The 19004-nt window shown below is 41.7% G+C and overlaps 2 protein-coding genes across 8 annotated transcripts in view; one reads left to right on the top strand and one right to left on the bottom strand.

Moving 5' to 3' along the window:
- Positions 1–3747, top strand: part of LOC105475672 (cell division cycle associated 7 like) — a 45083-nt gene extending 41336 nt beyond the window's left edge. For 6 of the 7 annotated variants that reach the window (XM_011731137.3, XM_011731136.3, XM_011731135.3 and 3 more), the window contains 3 exons: positions 377–526; positions 1506–1642; positions 2232–3747. In XM_011731137.3, the coding sequence (XP_011729439.1) occupies positions 377–526; positions 1506–1642; positions 2232–2262 (318 nt within the window). In that variant the 3' untranslated portion in view covers positions 2263–3747. The other variant, XM_011731133.2, reaches the window with a different exon arrangement.
- The window catches only part of LOC105475674 (dynein axonemal heavy chain 11), a 373683-nt gene continuing 358090 nt past the window's right edge, over positions 3412–19004 (bottom strand). Inside the window, exons 77-82 of the mRNA XM_071094928.1 lie at positions 11543–11785; positions 9443–9625; positions 9248–9363; positions 5133–5245; positions 4473–4613; positions 3412–3659 (exon numbers count right to left, since the gene is read on the bottom strand). Coding sequence (XP_070951029.1) covers positions 3412–3659; positions 4473–4613; positions 5133–5245; positions 9248–9363; positions 9443–9625; positions 11543–11785 — 1044 coding nt within the window. The remainder of the gene's footprint in view (positions 3660–4472; positions 4614–5132; positions 5246–9247; positions 9364–9442; positions 9626–11542; positions 11786–19004) is intronic.

Raw genomic sequence — 19004 nt, 5'->3', positions numbered from 1 at the left:
AGATTCTTTTAAAGGGTGCACAACTCAGATCCCTCACATGCACAATTCACAATAGATGGTTTGTGCTCCTATGAGAATCTAATGGTGTCACTGATCTGACAGGAGGAGGCAGAGCACAGGCGGTAATGCTCGCCCACCCGCTGCTCACTTCCTGCTGTGCAGCCCGGTTCCAAACAGGCCACAGACTGGTTCTAGCCTGGGGGCTCGGGACCCCTTGTCTAGAGACGATGCTATGGTTCTTAGGAAGACAGTCCTGCTTCGTTTGAGGAGACAGGTGGTACTTCTTCATACACTTGGAAATGCACATGATGGCATCTGGCCTCAGTGGGCATCAGCATATCCCTGTGTTCACCTGCTCACTGCCTTCCCCCCGTAGGGTAACACGTGCCATCAGTGTCGCCAAAAGACCATTGACACCAAGACAGTGTGTCGGAACCAGGGTTGCTGTGGTGTGCGAGGACAGTTCTGTGGACCATGCCTGCGGAACCGCTATGGGGAGGATGTCAGGTCGGCGTTGCTGGACCCGGTAGGTGCAGTGTTTGCATTTGTTGTAAATTGTATTGATGAAGGAAGCAAGCTGAAGATGGGCTTCCTGGGTTCTCATGGGGAACTGGGAGGTCCAGAACTCTGGTTTTTCCCTTCCATTTGTGTCTTAAGGCTCCAGGGAAAATGAAAAATAGGGATTCATTCTGGAAAGAGAGCAAGCTGACCAGTGAATAGAAGAATTTGTTAGATTTTCCATTGTCAGAGCAAAACTTGCTTACAGTCCTCTAGTTTTATACAAGTAATCCCTGTACCTGTCTTTCAGCAAAGTGATTTCCCTCTCATTTGTTTTTCTGGGCCAGGCTGAGAGGGAGGTGTACACTGCAGTATTAAGTGCTTTCTGTGTGCCTGGTACTGTGCAAGCTGTCGCTCACTCTTATAAATTCGTTTAATCCCATGAAATAGGTGTATAACCTGTCTCTCTCTCAGCTCCCTTGGTAAAATGAGACATAGTATCATGGTGAGTAGGCACGACCTTGAGCCTGGGGCAGTCCTGCTCCCAAGTGTGGCATCTTAGGCAGCAGTCATGGGGTAAATATATCGTCCTCAACTGACCAGCATAAACTGCTGCTCAGGTTAGTCATTCAACAATAAGCACATATTGAAAGGGCTGAAATTCACACCTTGATCTTTTGGAAACCTTGTGCTCCTAAACCAGGGCTGACATCCTAGGCCTGTGACCTGCACACTCACACAGGGCCCTGTGCTTGGCCAAATGCTTGTGAAACTCTCCATAATTTTTAAGCAGGGAGCCCTGAAAGGTGTCGTTTTTCAGTGTTTGCATGTGACGTGGGGTGATCAGCCTTCCTGCCTCGTGAGGAGCCCCCTGGGACGTAGACTGAAAGATGCCATGTGATTAAAGGTTGGAGGAGAGGCCAGCTGAGCCAGTCTGGATCCGAATCCCAGTTCTTGCCAGAGCCTGTAGATAATGAGAGAAGTGTCTGCTGTCATCTCTCTGTTAGGATTGGGTGTGTCCCCCCTGTCGTGGGATCTGCAATTGCAGCTACTGTCGGAAGCGTGACGGCCGCTGTGCCACAGGAATCCTCATTCATCTGGCCAAGTTTTATGGTTATAACAATGTTAAGGAATATCTGGAGAGGTAAGTCTCTAGCAGCTTAAAAACAGCTTGAAATCCCGAGGCCGAGCACGGGCGATCCTCTTGGCAAATAGTTGTTGCCTTCCTCTGTGACTTATATAAACCACGAGTGCCATCTATTCTGTATCTGTTTGCATTGGAAAAGCTCAGGCCTGATATTTTCCCTATTAGGGAATATTCTCCTTTGCTAGATTTTTCAACTCAACTCCATGTTGCCTTTAACCAAAATTTCTCCTCGAGGTGTATGACAGAAATGGAAGGAGTAAACAAGGCAGGCTGAGGGGAAACGACATAGATTATGAAAAGGCAGCCATAATCCTAGTGGAGAGAGAGAGTTCAGGGCAAGAGGACAGAATGTGAGCTACAAGTTTCATTAATGTGATAAACTCTGAATCGTGGTTCTGGAATGCGGGAGTGAGGCAAGTCGTGCTTCGGGCGTACTGTACCGGAGGGTGTACCGATATTGATGCAGAAAATGTCAGGATTTCGAGTGTCAGGAGATCTGGGTTCTGGCTTTGTACTCTTAGATGATTATAGAACCTCTCAAGCTTTGTACTAATTACTTACCAAATATTTCCCATCTTTTTCTCAGCTTACAAAAGGAGCTGGTAGAAGACAATTAAGAGGAAAACAGAACCAGCCACCTCACCATAGAGTACCCCAACAAGACATGCATACCATTTGTGCCTAAGATTTTTTACGGTTGTGTTTTTATACGGAAATTCTTTGTAGAGATTACTGTTTCTAAATACTATTTTTTTTAAGATTGTTTATATGCTTACAAAGATTTCTCAGGAAGACAGCAGAGCAGAGGAATCTATATAGATGTATGCACAGACCTATTTGTATGCTGAACTTTGTTCAGTGATTAAAAAGCACAGTTTAAATGGGGTGGGGTTAAAGTTCAGATAAGTTAGAGAGAAAACATTGTATGAGCAGCTCCTGCCTTGATCTATCTTTGGCTTCCCAAACAGTAACTCCAGGCCAAGTTTGCCTTAGCACGAGTGACCACAGTTTAATAGACCACACACATCGTTTAACCTGCTCTTGGTCATTGAAAATTTACACTGAACAAAGTGCAATTAACTGCAGAACAGTTTTACTAAAACTTGACTGAACAAAAGGGGACCGTCAACATTGTAGACACTGGAGGCCTCACAGAGTGCTAGCCTCTTCCTTCAGGACTCACCTGAGGCCTGCTGCTTTTATATTTTGAAAGAGTTTAAGGGCTAATAATTTTTAATTTAAGAACTAAAATCTCCCTTCTTTCTGGCTGCATTGCTTTTGCATGTTCAGATGTGATATAGGTTTTTTTGAGATGGAGTCTTGTTCTGTTGCCCAGGCTGGAGTACAGTGGTGCAACCTTGGCTCACTGCAACCTTTGCCTCCTGGGTTCAAGCGATTCTTCTGCCTCCTGAGTAACTGGAACTACAGTTGTGTGCCACCACACCCTGTTAATTTTTTGTAGTTCTAATAGAGATGGGGTTTCACCATGTTAGTCAGGATGGTATCGATCTGACCTCGTGATCCACCCGCCTCGGCCTCCCAAAGTGCTGGGATTACAAGCGTGAGCCACCGCGCTCAGCCCTGAATAAGTTTCTAATATTTTGTCTGATTTTCACTCTCCTTTCTTCACTTTTTAAGGATAGCGTTGAAAAAAGAATGCACATGTGAGTTACTAAAAAGTTGTAATAGAATACATTAATGTGCATGGGAACAGTGCAGCAACACAACAGAAAATCCTCACTGCACTCCAGCCGAGGCTAGAGTTCTTACACTTCTAGCAGCAGAGCCACTCCGGCTAGAACCCATTTTGCAGTCTTCTCTTCGCTCTTCAGCCTGAAGGTCCAGATGTAGCTGGGGCCTCTCAGTTTGGTTCTGTACACAGGGCACTCGTAGGTCTGCTTGGTTTCTTGTCTCTCCACGGGGGTGGCTTTTGCAAAGATGACCGGCATAGGGCATGTCAGCTCCTTGAGACGGGCTTCGACAATGGTTCCTGATTGGGTGTCCCAGCGGGCGCCTATAGCAAAAACACAACGGTTGCAATTGTGTGGCAGGTTGCTACTGATCAAGTTGTTTGATGCAATAAACATTCTGGTTTTGTCATATTTTTTTGCTTGTCAGTGGTATTTTTACTGAGCTGGCCAGACTGAGCTTTGAAAGGTAGGTTACCCTGCCTGCAGTGGAGGCACCGCTTTGCTTCCATGCTTAGTGGCTAAACTTTCCTGTGGAAGTAAGCTGATTTTATGAAATGGGATTCTAAGAGAATTCACATACATTAAACTAGTTTGCCCTCCCTTTAAATCTGCAGTTCAACACATTCCCTCCCCGTCGCACCTTATTCTCTTACACCAAGTTCCAGTCGTTCATTTATGTCAGAACTTGTGGCACTTGCTTTAAAGTGAAAAAGGAACATCTTGGTAGGGACCAAGTGTCCTGTAGAATAAATACGTGGCCAGATAAATTTGGAAAATATTGCATAGTGTAGCCCGCTCTCAGAGATTTCACCCTACACAGTCACACCTTCAAGGCTTGGAGAAGTCTTGTAGTAAAATATTAGAGCAAATTTACGGACAGTTTTTAAACAGTAGAAGAAAGATTTTGAAATGATTATATTGAAAAGCCAAATAATGTGAATTCAGTCTAAGTCTAAAGTTATTCAGTGGCATTACCACCCAGATATATTTGCAGAATGTAAGTGGAAGAAATGAGATAATGACTAGCATCAGGTTACTGTGTGAGTGAGGAGATGCTGAGAAACAGTAAGAGGACAACCAACCAATCTGAACCTGAGTAAGAAAAGGTTCCCCACTTACTCCTTGGGGTGTCTTACCCTCCATGAAGAGTCCGTGGAGGTATGCACCTTCCCTTGGCGGGTGGCCATAATCTTCCTTTGTTTTTTTGGTAACATCAACAGTCAAGCACGTTTTATCCAGTGGCCACTCATTTTTTCGAGCCATCGTCTGCATGATTGCTTTGGAAACATAACAAACATTGAATAGGATGAAAATGTTGCATATAAGGTTCCCAGGAGCTACCAGTAAATTGAGGCATCCTTTAGTCCCATAGGGTGTTTCTTGGGCATTTGCACGTGGCTGCGCTGGAGCAGGCTTTGACCAACTAAGGCCTGCAGGACAAGCTCGCTGTTTCTGTAAATAGTTTTATTGGAATAGCCACAGCCATTTGTGTATTGTCTGTGGTTTTTGCACTACAATAGAGTAGCTATGCGGCCCTTTCCAGAAAATGTTTACTAGAGGACACGGTGCCACACCTCACTTGGCTGCTTTTGCTGCTATAGGAGGCCCTTTCCCTCCTGCTGCTACTCGCCTGTCCAGAACTTTGTTTCCTCTGTAGCTGCTGGTCCTTTCTATAATGGCTGCTGCTTGAGGATTGGTTAGCAGGGCAAGGAGATGCCATCATAGGTAAACAGGGCAGGGCTTCTGGTAGGGTATGGTCCTGTCTGCATCAGGGACTGCACTGCCTCAGCCCTTACCCGTTAAGAAGGACTGAGGGTTGAAGAAGCCAGAGAGCCACACGACAGCTGGAAGGACAAGGTCTTGTGTCCAAGTATCGAGTTCTCGGCATCGCAGGAGGAGGTCACTGAACCTGGTTTACGGGAGGTAGGAAGAAATAAACTTGTTCAGTAAAATAGCCATTTTCCAATATGTTCTGGTGGTGGGGGGCGGTTAGGGCAGGGTGGTGGTAGAAAGTATACCACTGGTAGCTGGTCAAATCCTTCCCTGACAATTTGCAGGGCACTGTCCCTTTAAAGGGCTAGTTTGTTTCCCATTGGAGACTTGATGCCTGTAGCTCTTACATTATGGCAAGATACACTGAGGAATGTGGAAAACTCATTTCCATTTATGCAACAAGTTCTATTAGAGCCTCTTCATGCTATATGGTGACAGTACAAAGGTCCTCACCCTATGACTTGGTCTGACAAATGCCAACTTGGAGGTATGGACAGGGTGTCTGAGGACCAGGGATGGCAAGGCTGTGATGGTGGTTACAAGACCAGAGTTGCCAGGAAAGCCGATAGGCAGAGGGAACAACATGTGCGGAGGCAGTGGAGCACGTGACCGCAATCTAAGCACGTGCAGTAGCTGCCTGAAAGGGGGGAGGAAAAGGTTAATAAGGAAAAAAAGTCAGCCACGAATGGCATGCCAGTGGTTTGAGAAACGCTGCTGTTACATACATGTTCTCGGCTCCGCACAATTGGGCAAGGTAGGAAGTATCTGCAGTTGAGCTGGCTCACAGAGGCTAGGGACAGATGAACCTCTGATAAAATTAAGAGACAAGTGACACCTTGAATCATCAGTTTCAGAGGCTGCCTAAAGGGGACCAGGAGAATGGAGTAGAGAGAGCATAGCCTCAATGTAAGAGCCAGCGTTCTCCAGAAGGAAGGGCTGACACTGAAGTTTTCTAGGACCTTGTCTGCTTCAGAGTTGCAAAGGAAGTGGGGGTGAATGAGGAAACACCCTGACAAACCACATGGCAGAAAATGTCTGCCTGAGATATTTGGCTGACTGGGCTGTGAAGAAGAAAAGGTTCAGAATACTTATGTTCAAACTTATGTTACCACAAGGAAAATCGCTGTGCCTGGACCTATATTAAATTCTTCCAGATAGCTAGATCAGAAAAAGCATACTTGATGGTAAGAAGAAGAAACAGCATAGGCACCACACAAAGGAAAAAGGCGAAGAACAAGAAAAGCAAAGGCAGGCAGACATTTCTCTCAAAATGTTGCCATCATGAGGATAAACACTGCAGCCAATTTGTAACAACTAAAACAAGTGATTGTTGATATAAACAAGATCATGACTTAGAAGGGATCAGGTAGGAAAAAGTAAGGAAATTAAGTTTGAAGATCCCAGAAAAGAAGTAGAAAATATAGAAATGAAGCAAAAAGTGAAACAGCATAAGGGAGAATAACAAAAATAAATGGAAGTGAAGAGGTAAAGGGTTAGAGTGAAAGCAATAAAATGAAAGCTGAAATGAGGCCAGACGTGGTGGCTCACATCTGTAATCCCAGCACTTTGGGAGGCCGAGGCAGGTGGATCACTTGAGGTCAGGAGTTCGAGACCAGCCTGGCCAACATGGTGAAACCCCATCTCTACTAAAAATAACAAAAGTTGGCCGGGCATAGTGGCACATGCCTGTAATCCCAGCTACTAGGGAGGCTGAAGCAGGAGAACTGCTTAAACCCAAGTAGCAGAGGTTGCAGTGAGCTGCGATCACGTCACTGCACTCCAGCCTAGGCAACAGAATGAGAATCCGTCCCAAAAAATAATAATAATTCTAGAAAATTTGAGTTTTCCTAAATTATACCTTTGAATCTATATAATCAAGGGCACATCACGTTCCAAGAAAATTTGGTAGAGAGTAATCAATGCTAATATAAAGAATAATATGAACAATAAAGATAATCCCTGGATGGCCAGGGGAAAACCTGAAGCCATTTATAAAGGGAAAAGAAGTATGCTAGCTTTTGACATCTCCGTGGCAGCATCTGACAAGAGGAGAGTGATGGCTACAAAGGCCTCCAACTGAGGGTGTTACTATTTTTTAATAACTAGCCAAACTGTCATTCGGGTATAGACAGAAGAGTATATGGCATGAAAAACCACCAGCAAATCCAACAAACAGGAAGGTTTATAACCCAGGAAATAGAGAAGTCTTGAAGAAAATACTTAATTGTAAGTATATTTAAACTTCTCAGGAAAAGAGAATAGTCATAAGAAGGAAAACAGGAAATTATGAAACTAGGCTGGGCACCCTTCCAAAAATATAAACAACCTGGAACTGAAAATTATGGACAATGAAATATATTTTATTTTTTGAGACAGGGTCTTGCTCTGTCACCCAGGCCGGAGTGCAGTGGCATGATCGTGGCTCATTGCACCCTTGACCTCTTGGGCTCAAGCAATCCTACCACCTCTACACCTTGAGTAGCTAGGACGGCAGTCGCATGCCACCACACCTGGCTAATTTTTATTTTATTTTATTTTTTTTAGAGACAGGGTCTCATTATGTTGCCCAGGCTGGCTTCGAACTCCTGAGCTCAAGTGATCCTCCTGCCTTGCCCTCCCAAAGCGCTGGGCATGAGCCACTGCACCCAACCTGGACAATGAAATCTAAATAATTAAGAGAAGAAACAGATTGGATACAGTTGAACATATAATGAAGATCACCCGGAACTGATGAAGTCTACAAGTATACAGCTGAGAGACACTGAAAACGTTAAGAGGTCTGGCAGATAAATGTAGACATGAGAATAGAGAGAATGACAATATTCGGAGAAAAAAGCACTAAAGACTTTTTCAGAATAAAAGCTATGGATGGAGTCTCACATTTATAACAGTACTTTAAAAATCCACACCTCAATACAATAATAAAATTGTTGAACATCAAGGGTAAAGAGAAAACATTTTAAAACTTTACTTGGGAAGGAATGCAAATATTTAAGACCAGACCTACCCTCTACAATCAATGCTAGAAAACCATGGAGTTAGAACATCAAAGTCCTGAAGGAAAAAGAATTGTTGTGTCCTGGAATTCTACATATAAGTAAACTATCAATCAAGAATGAGAGTGCGGTGAGGACAGTTTCAGATACACAAGATGATTGCATCCCCTGCCCCCCAAGCCCTGCTCTATATTTTATACTCTGATGAAAAAAAAAAAAAAAGCCCAGAACAAGATACCAAAAAAGCAATGATGAGCAAATAAATCAGTACAGTATATTAAAGCAAAAATAATGATTGACCACAAGCAAAACAGAACAAAAATAATGTGGTTTAAAATAAGATGGAACTACAATTCCAGACCAGAAGGAGGCTGGTGTTCAGAGGGAAGCTGAAGGGTCTAACATTGTGTTAGGAGAATCAAAAGTGTGCGTGCTACAATGTACAGTCTCCACTAATATAATAGGAATGGTACAGGGATAGTTGAGGTTCATGGAATAATGATTCAGGAAAGCAGGGGGAAAGAAAGCCAGCACCGAAAACCCAGGAATAAAGAGCTTTGTGAAACTTCCTGAATTGTCTACCAAGACCAAGGAGCAATTAGGTGTAACACCAGCCTTCAGTGATCTGTGAATTTCTGCCCTAGCTTTGTGACACATCTCTGCAGTTATACCCCCAGTCTAGTTTACTGCATACTGCATACCATATTACAAACTTTCAAAAGTTGTCTATGAGAAGGCATAGGAATCTCAGGTTTGCAAAGTAAAGTTACAAGATGACACAAAGGCAAATTCAAGTTGCTTTCCATGGCCATTTAACTCTTACAACAACTCAGTGAGGGGATTCTATTGCCGTCTACATTTTTCAGATTTAAAAAAGACAGATTATTTTGTCTAAGATCATATACCCAATGAGTGAGAGGCAGAATTTGAATCTTGCTCTGACCCTGTCTTTTAACTGATTTTTGCCTTTGATTCAATATACCAAGTAAACTCAAATGAAATTGGTGGAAGAGTTTTTACAGTTACAGGTTGAGTACAGTCACAAAGCCCAGTCTGCACAGTTCTTAGGAAGCATTATTCAGAACACTAACCCAGCACTGAGGCTGCTCAGGGCCAGTGGCAGTGAGGGTGGGGTAGCTTACCACTGGGCTAGGCCATAAGTAGAAGGATAAGCCAGTTTGCTCCAAGTGTCTGGTACCATGTCATAACTCAATGCAAACTGCTGGGCTTCCAGAGCAGGAGATAATGCCAGTTCCCCCTTGCATCGAGAAAAAAAAGCCACATAGTGAATATCTTCCAATGTGCTGAAGTCTGCTATAGCCTCACTTTAAGCTTACCTTCAAACTAAGGTCCAGTTGTTCAAGTGATATACGTATTTCCCGAATGAGAATATTCATCCTCTCACATTCTTGGAAGCAAACAAGAACATATGGGCTTCTATTTGAATTTTTTTGCATTATCTCTGCCATGTTGAACTCTTCTGGAAGTTTCTCCAAAATGTCATCCAAGACATTCTTAACCTTAAAATATTAAAACAAAGATTTAGCTCCTTTCTATTTCAGTTTTGGTCATGGTGACTATATATATCCTCTACTTTTTGAAGTTCCAGAATATATCATACAACTTCTGAAGGTGCCTGCGAATGCATTTGAAAGATGCCTACGGCTCCCAGGAGGTGGGTGGTGTGGCAGTGCCAACTCCCTCAGCTGCCTCATTGGTGCTTCTGCACCAATGCCAGCACTCCCCCTTCCATTGAGCTGCAGATCTAGTCAAGAAGGAGCTACAGTTATTTGCAGTTTATTCACTTAACATTTAGGGAGTATAGAACTGTCATCGACTATGTGTTATTTATATGTAAAGATACGATCAGAGGAAGTAGAAGCCTATTATTTGGGTACTGTATTTTATAATCTGCTAAATTAACAAGATCCTTTTAAAAGCCATGTGAACCAGGGGCTGGGCACAGTGGCTCACGCCTGTAATCCCAGCACTTTGGGAGGCCAAGATGGGCAGATCACGTGAGGTCAGGAGTTCGAGAGCAGCCTGGCCAATCTGGTAAAACTCTGTCTCTACTAAAAATACAAAAATTAGCTGGGCATGGTGGAACGTGTCTGTAATCCCAGCTATTTGGGTGACTGAGGCATGAGAATCGCTTGAATTTGGGAGGTAGAGGTTGCAATGAGCCAAGATGGTGCCATTGCACTCCAGCCTGGGCCACAGAATGAGACTGTCTCAAAAAATAAAAAATAAAAGTCACATAACCCAAATAAGCCTTTTAAGCATAAGCAAATTCTGGTGAACTATGATCCTGCCCTCCCAACCACGGCATCCTAAAATTCCCAATTTAGATCAACATTTTTAACAAAGAAACTTCTATCTTCTGTAGTTGCTCTGAAGGAATGAAAGATTTTATATTAAAGGTATGAGAATGTACATGGTATTCATTGTATCTAGACAGCTCCACTGAGCTGGAGAAACCAGTCAATATCTAGAGAGGAGAAAAGATGGAAGAACTTTGCCTGTCCTTAGCCTCAGGCAGCTTTCCTTCTTTCCTTGGTTTCTCAGACTACTGCCTCTAGTTCTGACATCATGCCTGCCAGCTGGCATCACTCTGACAGGTAATTTATCTGGTCCCGAAATCTTAAACTCATTTACAGCAGGGGTAGACAGTATATCCAAATGACTGTAAGCATGTGAAAAGATGCTCAATATTATTCCTCAACTGAGGACTGCAAAGTTAAAACCACTATGAGATATCATTACTCTTACAAAATCACAAAAAGATAGAGCAACTGGAACTCACATGCACTGCTGGTGGGAGAGTAACTGGTACAACCACTTGAGAAAACTGATTGGGAATACTATTAAAGCTAAACATCATACCCTATTATCTGGCAATCCCACTTCTGGGTATAGAGAAATGGGTAGTATGAATGGATGCCTTTGGGAGTTACCTTTGCATATTGACTGTAGAAGAATGTTCATGGTTGTGATATTTCTATAAAAGTGAAAAACAAGAAACCCAAACATCCATTCACAGTAGAATGAAGAATTTTATATTCATATAAAATTCAAAACAAAAATGAACCATTGGTACATAAGCAACATGGATGAATCTCACAAATGTAATACAGAATGAAAGGAGTTAGACATGGATGAATGCACACTGTATGATTTCATATATTTGGAATTAGGTAAAGCTAATCTGTGATGATGGAGGTAAAGATACTGATTATCTCTTGGGGAGATGAGGGATATGTTGACTGATAAGAGGCATGAGTATCCTGGAGTGTTGGAAATGTTATTTTCATCTAGATGGTGGTTAGATGAGTATAAGCCTAGGTAAAAACTTGTTGATTTGCACAATTAAGATTAGTACACTTCAGTACAAGTAAGTTATACCTCAATGAAAAAGAAAAGGAAGGAAAGTTCTCTACCTTTTCTTCTGTAGACTGCCCCAGTTCATCACCACTGAGTGCATTTCTGGGCTGCATCTCCAGCAAAGTTCTGAAGAGAGTGTTGGACGTCACTGTCAGGAATTCTATTTCAGCGTTTGGGTGGAGGCCGTACAGTGCCGGGCTTTCTGGAGGAAGCGTCTCCTCTATGTACTGGTGGTAGCCTGCATAATCTAGGTAGGGTGGGGCAGCAAATCCTGGTGCCAGCATCAGTTCATCTTCAATCTTCAACCACAAAAGAAAAGTCAGTTATTCCAAATGTAGGTAGGCATCCATTTTCACTTCCTCAACACTTCGAGAAGACCCTGACGAGAAGGCCCCAGCACAATGCTGGCTGGGTAGCAGGCTCCCTAAACTGTTTTATAATCAACCATTCTGCTCTGTATGCAACACCAGACTGATCTCTGGGGAGGATCCCAAGGAACACCCATTAATCCTATCCCTAAGAAGACTCAGTTTGCAGTGTGCATGGGGCAGTGTGATACATGCACATAAAAGGAATGAGCCATCACAGAGCCCGGGCTACCCTATAACACACTCCTATTCATTGATTCTCCCAACCATCCCCATTTCCCAGAGAGGAAGTCAAGACTCTGATGTGAATTTGCTGAGGTAGACATTTGATTTAAATCTTAATTCTGAACTCATTTTAGTAGGACTCTATAGCCTGTACTTCCCCAGGGCACCATACTTCCCACAGTACTGCATCCCATCATTTTATATATGATGTGAATTTATATACCTGAATTTTATAAATATAAATAATGATACATGCATTTAATGAAAAATATGTGTGTATATAAGTACCATTTATAGGCCATATATACTAAGAGTCAGACGGATCCTACCTTCCCAGGACTTTGAGCTACTCACAGCAGAGTCTGTCTTGTTTAGGATCCACAGACCCTGAGAGCTAAATACAGTTACCTACTGAGTGAAAGGCTGGAGAAAGTGGGCTTTTATCATGCCCATCTACTTTAATAAGGCTGGGGCAAGAGGGTAGACATTCCATTTAGAGGTAAGTTTTGAACAAAGGCAATGTGAATAGCAATAACAAACCCTCTAAACATTAGAACATAGAACTTCAAAATGTAACAAAAGAATTTATGAGCCTGAGTCTCTGACCAGCCATAAACACAGAGTCAATCAAGTGCTTACATTTTTCTAAGTAACAGTATAATCTTAGATTTATTTTTCCCTGATTGCTCTTTGGTTTCCAGGGACCATTAACCCCTCTGTCTTAATTCTCCCAGTCTCTTGCACCATAAATCCTGTCTGTATGTGCACTTAAATGTACAGGGGAATGTTATTTTTAAATTATCACCTAATGTAGCTATTTTCTGCCTAGATTTTCTAAGTGGGTTTCTGAAATGGATTTGTCTGTAACTGTGTATGCTACGCTGTGGTCCCCTCACTATCACCTGGAGACAAAGTGAATATTCTTTAATTCATTTAGTAATATGTACTCACCACCCAGTACACTACAACAAACCTTAGAAGTACAAGCTCCATATGACCTCGTTATTAAGGAACTGGGAGTCTAAAGAGGACAAAGTAAGTGTGAATTTCCATACAATCATGTGCGTAACAGTGGTTTTCTCTTTCCTTCTTAAACCTACAATCCAGGTTATGTAGAAAGCCTACGTCCTTAATAAGGATGCTCAACTGCTTTCTGTGAATTCCAAGCGCATTTTAAATATTTGACTGAGCATTTTTATTTTTATTTTGTACCAGGAGGATTTTTAAGTTATCTAATCCTTCATATTGCCAGAAATGGAAATCTTGACCCAATGAATATGGGAAGGAAGAAGTTGGACTATTCCACCACCAGTATCCATTGGCTTGGTTTTATTTATTCACATTTGTATCATTTCATGTTTATATATGAGAATCATCAAAACTTAAATGTCACCTGGCTCAGGGTGACCAAGATAAAACCATGCAGGAGAGTTAAACTCATCATTATTAGTATACGATGGATAAAGTAGCCAGAATAAAAATATGAGCAAAATATGAATAAGAAAACCAAAACCTAGAATCCACACATCCCAACTGAACATTGCTCCCTACAAACAAGTACTTGGTCTTCTCTATTTGTGCTTACTAGGAAATTGAAAGAAGTTTCAGAAGCCGCAGTTAATCTGTCCTTAATAAAAACAAAAAGTTAAAAACAGAATTTCAAGCAAAGAAACTGACCAAAACCAAAACCACTTGGAAAGGTTAAGCTGCCATGGGGACATTTGTTTGAATGCATGCTCATGTACTGTTGATGGGACTGCAAATGACCCATGCTCTTTGGAAAGAAAATTAGTCTTTATAGACATGTGACAAGTGCCTTCCATATGGTAGGCAATGAGCAAAGCAAAAGAAAACAGCCAACTCGAAACAGCCTGAGGTTTACAGCTAGACAGCCTGGTTCAGCTCCCATCACTTAATGGATTGGTGGCCTTAAGAAATGACAATTTATCTGCATTTCACTCTCTTTATCAGTAAAATGTTGCTCATAACAGCAACCTAATGGTTGTGGCTATCAGAATTTAATAAGGTATGCAAACAGCTCAGCACACAGCAGGCTCTTATGTTAGTTTTGGTTTTCCTCGTACCCTAGCAGTAGACTTGATTTTAGTACATCTTGATTTTTCTAGAAGGAAAAAACAAAACCTGGGAAATGTCCTCCATATAGAGACTTGTGTTCCCTTTTACTTTAAGAAAACTGTCAAGACGTTAATATACTCAAGGAGCCCGGTGAATCCTGAAGCTGAATCTAGACTTTCTCCTTTCCCACTCAAGAGTTTTTATGAAAAGCTGCTTTTTGCCAAAGGAGACATAGTTGTAGAGCTCTCTACACAGTGGCCAACGTTCTTGCCTTGGGGGAGGTTTGTTTGAGAAAGCTGTTATAAAGCCTCAAAGAATCAAAAATTCTAAATAGACATTTTCTCCAAGGAAGATACACAAATAGCCAATAAGCACATGAAAAGATGTTCAACATTGTTAGTCTTCAGGGACACGCAAATCAAAACTGTAATGTGACACCACTGCACCTCCACCAGAATGGCTAAAATAAAAAATGTGGACAGTAGCAGTGTTGGTGAGGATGTGGAGAAAATAGAACCGTCATACATTGCTGCAGGGAATATAAAATGGTGCAGCCACTATTTAAAAAACAGTTTGGTGGTACTTGCAAATGATAAACATAAAGTTATCACTTAGCCCAGCAATTCCACTCTAAGGTACATATACAAAAGAAAACATATGTCCACACAAAATTTGTACGTAAAAGTTCATAGCAGCATTATTCATAATAACCAGAAAGGAGAAATAACCCAAATGTCCACTGAGAGATGAGGTAAACAAAATGTGGTATGTCCACACAATGGAACATTATTCGGTCTTAAAAGGAATCGAGTACTGATACATGCTACAGCATGGCTGAAGCTTGAAAACATTACGCTAAATGAAAGAAGGCTACATACTGCATGAAACCATTCATATAAAATGCCCAGATCATGCAAATCTATACAGACAGAAAATAGATTAGTAGCTGCCGGGGGCTGGGGAATAGGGGAATAGGGGAATATGGGGTGGGGAATAGGGGAATATGGGGTGGGAAATAAATGGTGACTGACCGTTAATGGTTACAGGGGTTTTTTTTGTGGGGGTGGGTAATAAAGCTGTTCTAAAACTGGTAATGGTTGCAGAATATACTAAAGACCTTTGAGTTGTGTAATTTAAATTGGTGTGCAAATTATATCTTAGTAAAACCTTTTTAAAAAATAATCAATAGAATCATGCTCATGCAGAAAGAACCTCCACATCATGAAAATATCATCAAAAATTTGGATGATATTTTTGGGCATGCACAGTGGCTCATGCCTGTAATCCCAGCATTTTGGGAGGCCGAGGCGGGCAGATCACAAGGTCAGGAGTTTGAGACCAGCCTGACCAACATGGTGAAACCCCATCTCTACTAAAAATACAAAAATTCGCCCGGCGTGGTGGTGCATTCCTGTAATCCCAGCTACTCGGGAGGCTGAGACAGGAGAATGACTTCAACCTGGGAGGCGGAGGTTGCAGTGAGCTGAGATCACGCCATTGCACTCCAGCCTGGGCAACAGAGCAAGACTCTGTCTCAAAAAGAAGGAAAAAAAAAAATTGAAATCATCCTTGTTGAAATCAGGGGCAGGGACAGTTACTAGAAACTGGAGAACCAGCATCCAGCCCACTATGTTGGACTCCATGAGATTAGTGTCCTTTTTACATTTTCCTTTCTGGCATTTAATAAAAAACCGTCCCTGACTCCACTGCCTCTCCAAGTAGTGTTGGTAATGACAAGAAGCTCTAGTTCATTGTGAGTTTAAACACATGCATTTGCCCTTGGCCTTTTGGGTCAAAAATGCCATGGCCCCAAAATGCTGTTAGGGATTTTTAGATATTACTCAAGGTTGAATTATCATGGTGTCTTGAGAATGAAAAGGTACACTGGTGATTTTCCAGGCAATACCTTAATTTTACAAATGAATGAACTGAGGCACAGGGAAGCCATGCACAAAGCTAGACAGCAAGTCAGTAGCAGAACCAGAACTCTGGTCTTCCATATTGCCCGTGTTGTTCTCAGTGTCGGCCTGTACACCATCTACATACAGATACAAGTCATTGTTTTGGTGACCTGTGCTACAAACAGCTCAGCACTCCAGCCACAGCAGTATGGTGCAGAGAAAGACCAGCCTTTGGAGTCTGACTGTGAGTTTAAATCCTGGTTCGGCTGCTTGACCTCTCTGAGCCTGAGGTTCTTTTTTGATTAAGTGGGATAATAATTACTCCTCCAGATTATAGTAAGAAGGAATCATACATATAAAGTGTGTGGTAATGACCCTTGCAAAGAGCAGGTATTTACTAAAGGATTCCCATTGTTATCACAGATTAATGTACAGCCAAGTATTAAATATATATAATGAAAATGTATACTTCATAATAAAAAGATTTCCCATCTATTAAGCATATTGTTCTAGCATTGTACCAAAGTTTAGACCTGACAGCAAACCTGTAAGTTGATCATTCTTGTTTTGTAGATGATGAAACTGAGGCTAAGAGAGGGTCAAGTACATCATACGGCAAATACATAGAGGTACAGAGAGGTACTTCAATGGTGTTTTCTGTTTTTGTTTTTTACTTCAAAGCCCAGATTCTTGTTATTCTATATTACTAAAATAGTTTGTATGATATAACTTTAAGGTGATCTGGTACCTTATTCTCTGAAAGTTATTTACTGTATTTCTTAATTAACACTGCCAAATACATGCTTTATGTGAGAAAATGTTTTCTTTCTTAACTTTGGCCGGAGACCCTCTAAAGCCCATTGGAGAACTCTCTCTGAGCGCAAACTCATTCACTCAACAAGAAACTCACTGATCCTCCTAACAGCAAGATATCACTGAAAGCACTCTGATTCTTTTGATAAGAGCAGCAGAACTTTAAACCCCACACCATGAACGTGTTGCTTTTTGATCATGTTCCATTGCAACCAAAGACACTAATTTCCAAATATGTTAACCACTTGTGGGAAGTGGCAAAAAGATGTCCTGCAGATGAAGTGTTAGATCATGTTGCTAATCATATCAACAGCATGAACAGGAGAAACGTGCATGAGAACAAAATAACTGGGATTTGCAGCCTCTGACAGCAAGTCAGTTAAGTGCTTTAATTTCCTTTGGTGAGTTCAGGAGGTTCCTCTCCAGTGAGGATGCCAGTTTGCAAATGAAGCATTTCGATCCTGAAAACTTCACCAGATCTGTATGGAAGGTCAGGTACCTAAATTTCTGAAGGGCTTATACACACCACTGATGCCCCTTCAGGTTTCATCACCTATATTTATTTTACAGTCATTTGAATGGGAGTTCAGGCTTGTGAAGGTTAATGGACTGCTGCATTTGACAACAGTAATTCTCCCCTCAGCCACAGGCCAGAGCCAGGGGAGGGAGCATCCGCGGGAGCTCCTTGCGGGCCCCTTGCCCTCCACCATCATTCAGAGAAATCAGCCTCTGTAAAGGTCGCATGCCTGGCACTGTTTAGCTTTCCCATCTCCATGGTAACTTGCTCCCAGACCTCTCCTGAGGAGTGACTTCTAATTGTGCTAAATTGGAAGTCTCTCTCTGACATGTGAAGTCCTGCTCATTAGAACTAAGGAAAGACCATGAGACTCACCATCAAAAGAAGCAATTACATAACATTGTGCATTTTTTGCACTCTCTCCAAATTGTTCCACATTATTAAAATTAGTAACAAAATAATGTCCCCAGTTTTCTATATTAGACTAAAATACACTATGTTTTCCTGGTGTATTTTAGTCTAAAATGGACTAAATATTAGACTAATACGATTTTAGTGATTTAATCTAATATAGACTAAATATTAGACTGATATGATTATATTACTTCTTAAAATGAACTCGAGGGAACCCGGGAGGCGGAGCTTGCAGTGAGCTGAGATCCGGCAACTGCACTCCAGCCTGGGTGACAGAGCGAGACCCCGTCTCAAAAAAAAAAAAAAAAAAAAAAAAAAAAAAAAAAAAAAAAATGAACTCGAGGAAGGTGATCGAATCTATATAATGCTTCTCTGAGGTGAAAGTTTCAGAGAAACTATAAATAGGACATTGCTCAAACTATTAAAAGCATTGCTTTAAACATAGTTGGTGTCTCACCCAGCTGGAAATAGACATGATATGGTGTATGGGTGCTTTAGGTTTCCAAGAAATAACCAGGAATGGCCATGAACCTGGATGCCATGAGAGAGAGAGCATGAGAAAACTACAGCCACCACACTCAGCTTGTGCAGTATGAGAAACAAAAATGGAGTACTTTTTCCAGAAAACACAGCCCCGGACTGGAACCATTTACATAGACACGGGATTACTAAGATGAGAAATGGGACAAGGATGCCTGGTCTTTAAAAACTCCACCTATAGGGGTGATCTGCCTCTTCCTCACGAGAGAAGGAAGAATGAGGCTCTCAAATCACCATACTTGTCTTTTTAACTGACACATAATAATTGTACATATTGATGGAGTACAATGGGATGTTTTGATACATGTATATGTTGTGTAATGATCAAATCAGGTAATTAGGCACAGCATCTTAAATATTTCTTATTTCTTTGGGGTGGGAACATACAAAATCCTCTCTTCTAGCTATTTTTAGATATACAATATTGTATTGTTGACTGCAGTTACCCTGCTGTGCAATAGGACAGACACCAGAACTTATTCTTCCTTTCTAGGGATGGTAACTTTGTATCCATTGACGATTCATTCCCCATTCTCTCCCTCCCCAGTCTCTGGTAACCACTGTTCTATTCACCACTTATAGGAGATCAGCTTTTTAGGAGTCTATGTGAATGAGAACATGTATTTGTCTTTCTGTGGCTGACTTATTTCATTTAACATAATGT

Source organism: Macaca nemestrina, chromosome 4 (genome assembly GCF_043159975.1).
Source record: "Macaca nemestrina isolate mMacNem1 chromosome 4, mMacNem.hap1, whole genome shotgun sequence".
NCBI lineage: Eukaryota > Metazoa > Chordata > Mammalia > Primates > Cercopithecidae > Macaca > Macaca nemestrina.
The sequence above is the reverse complement of the archived record's forward strand: the minus strand, read 5'-3'. Positions and strand labels throughout refer to the sequence as shown.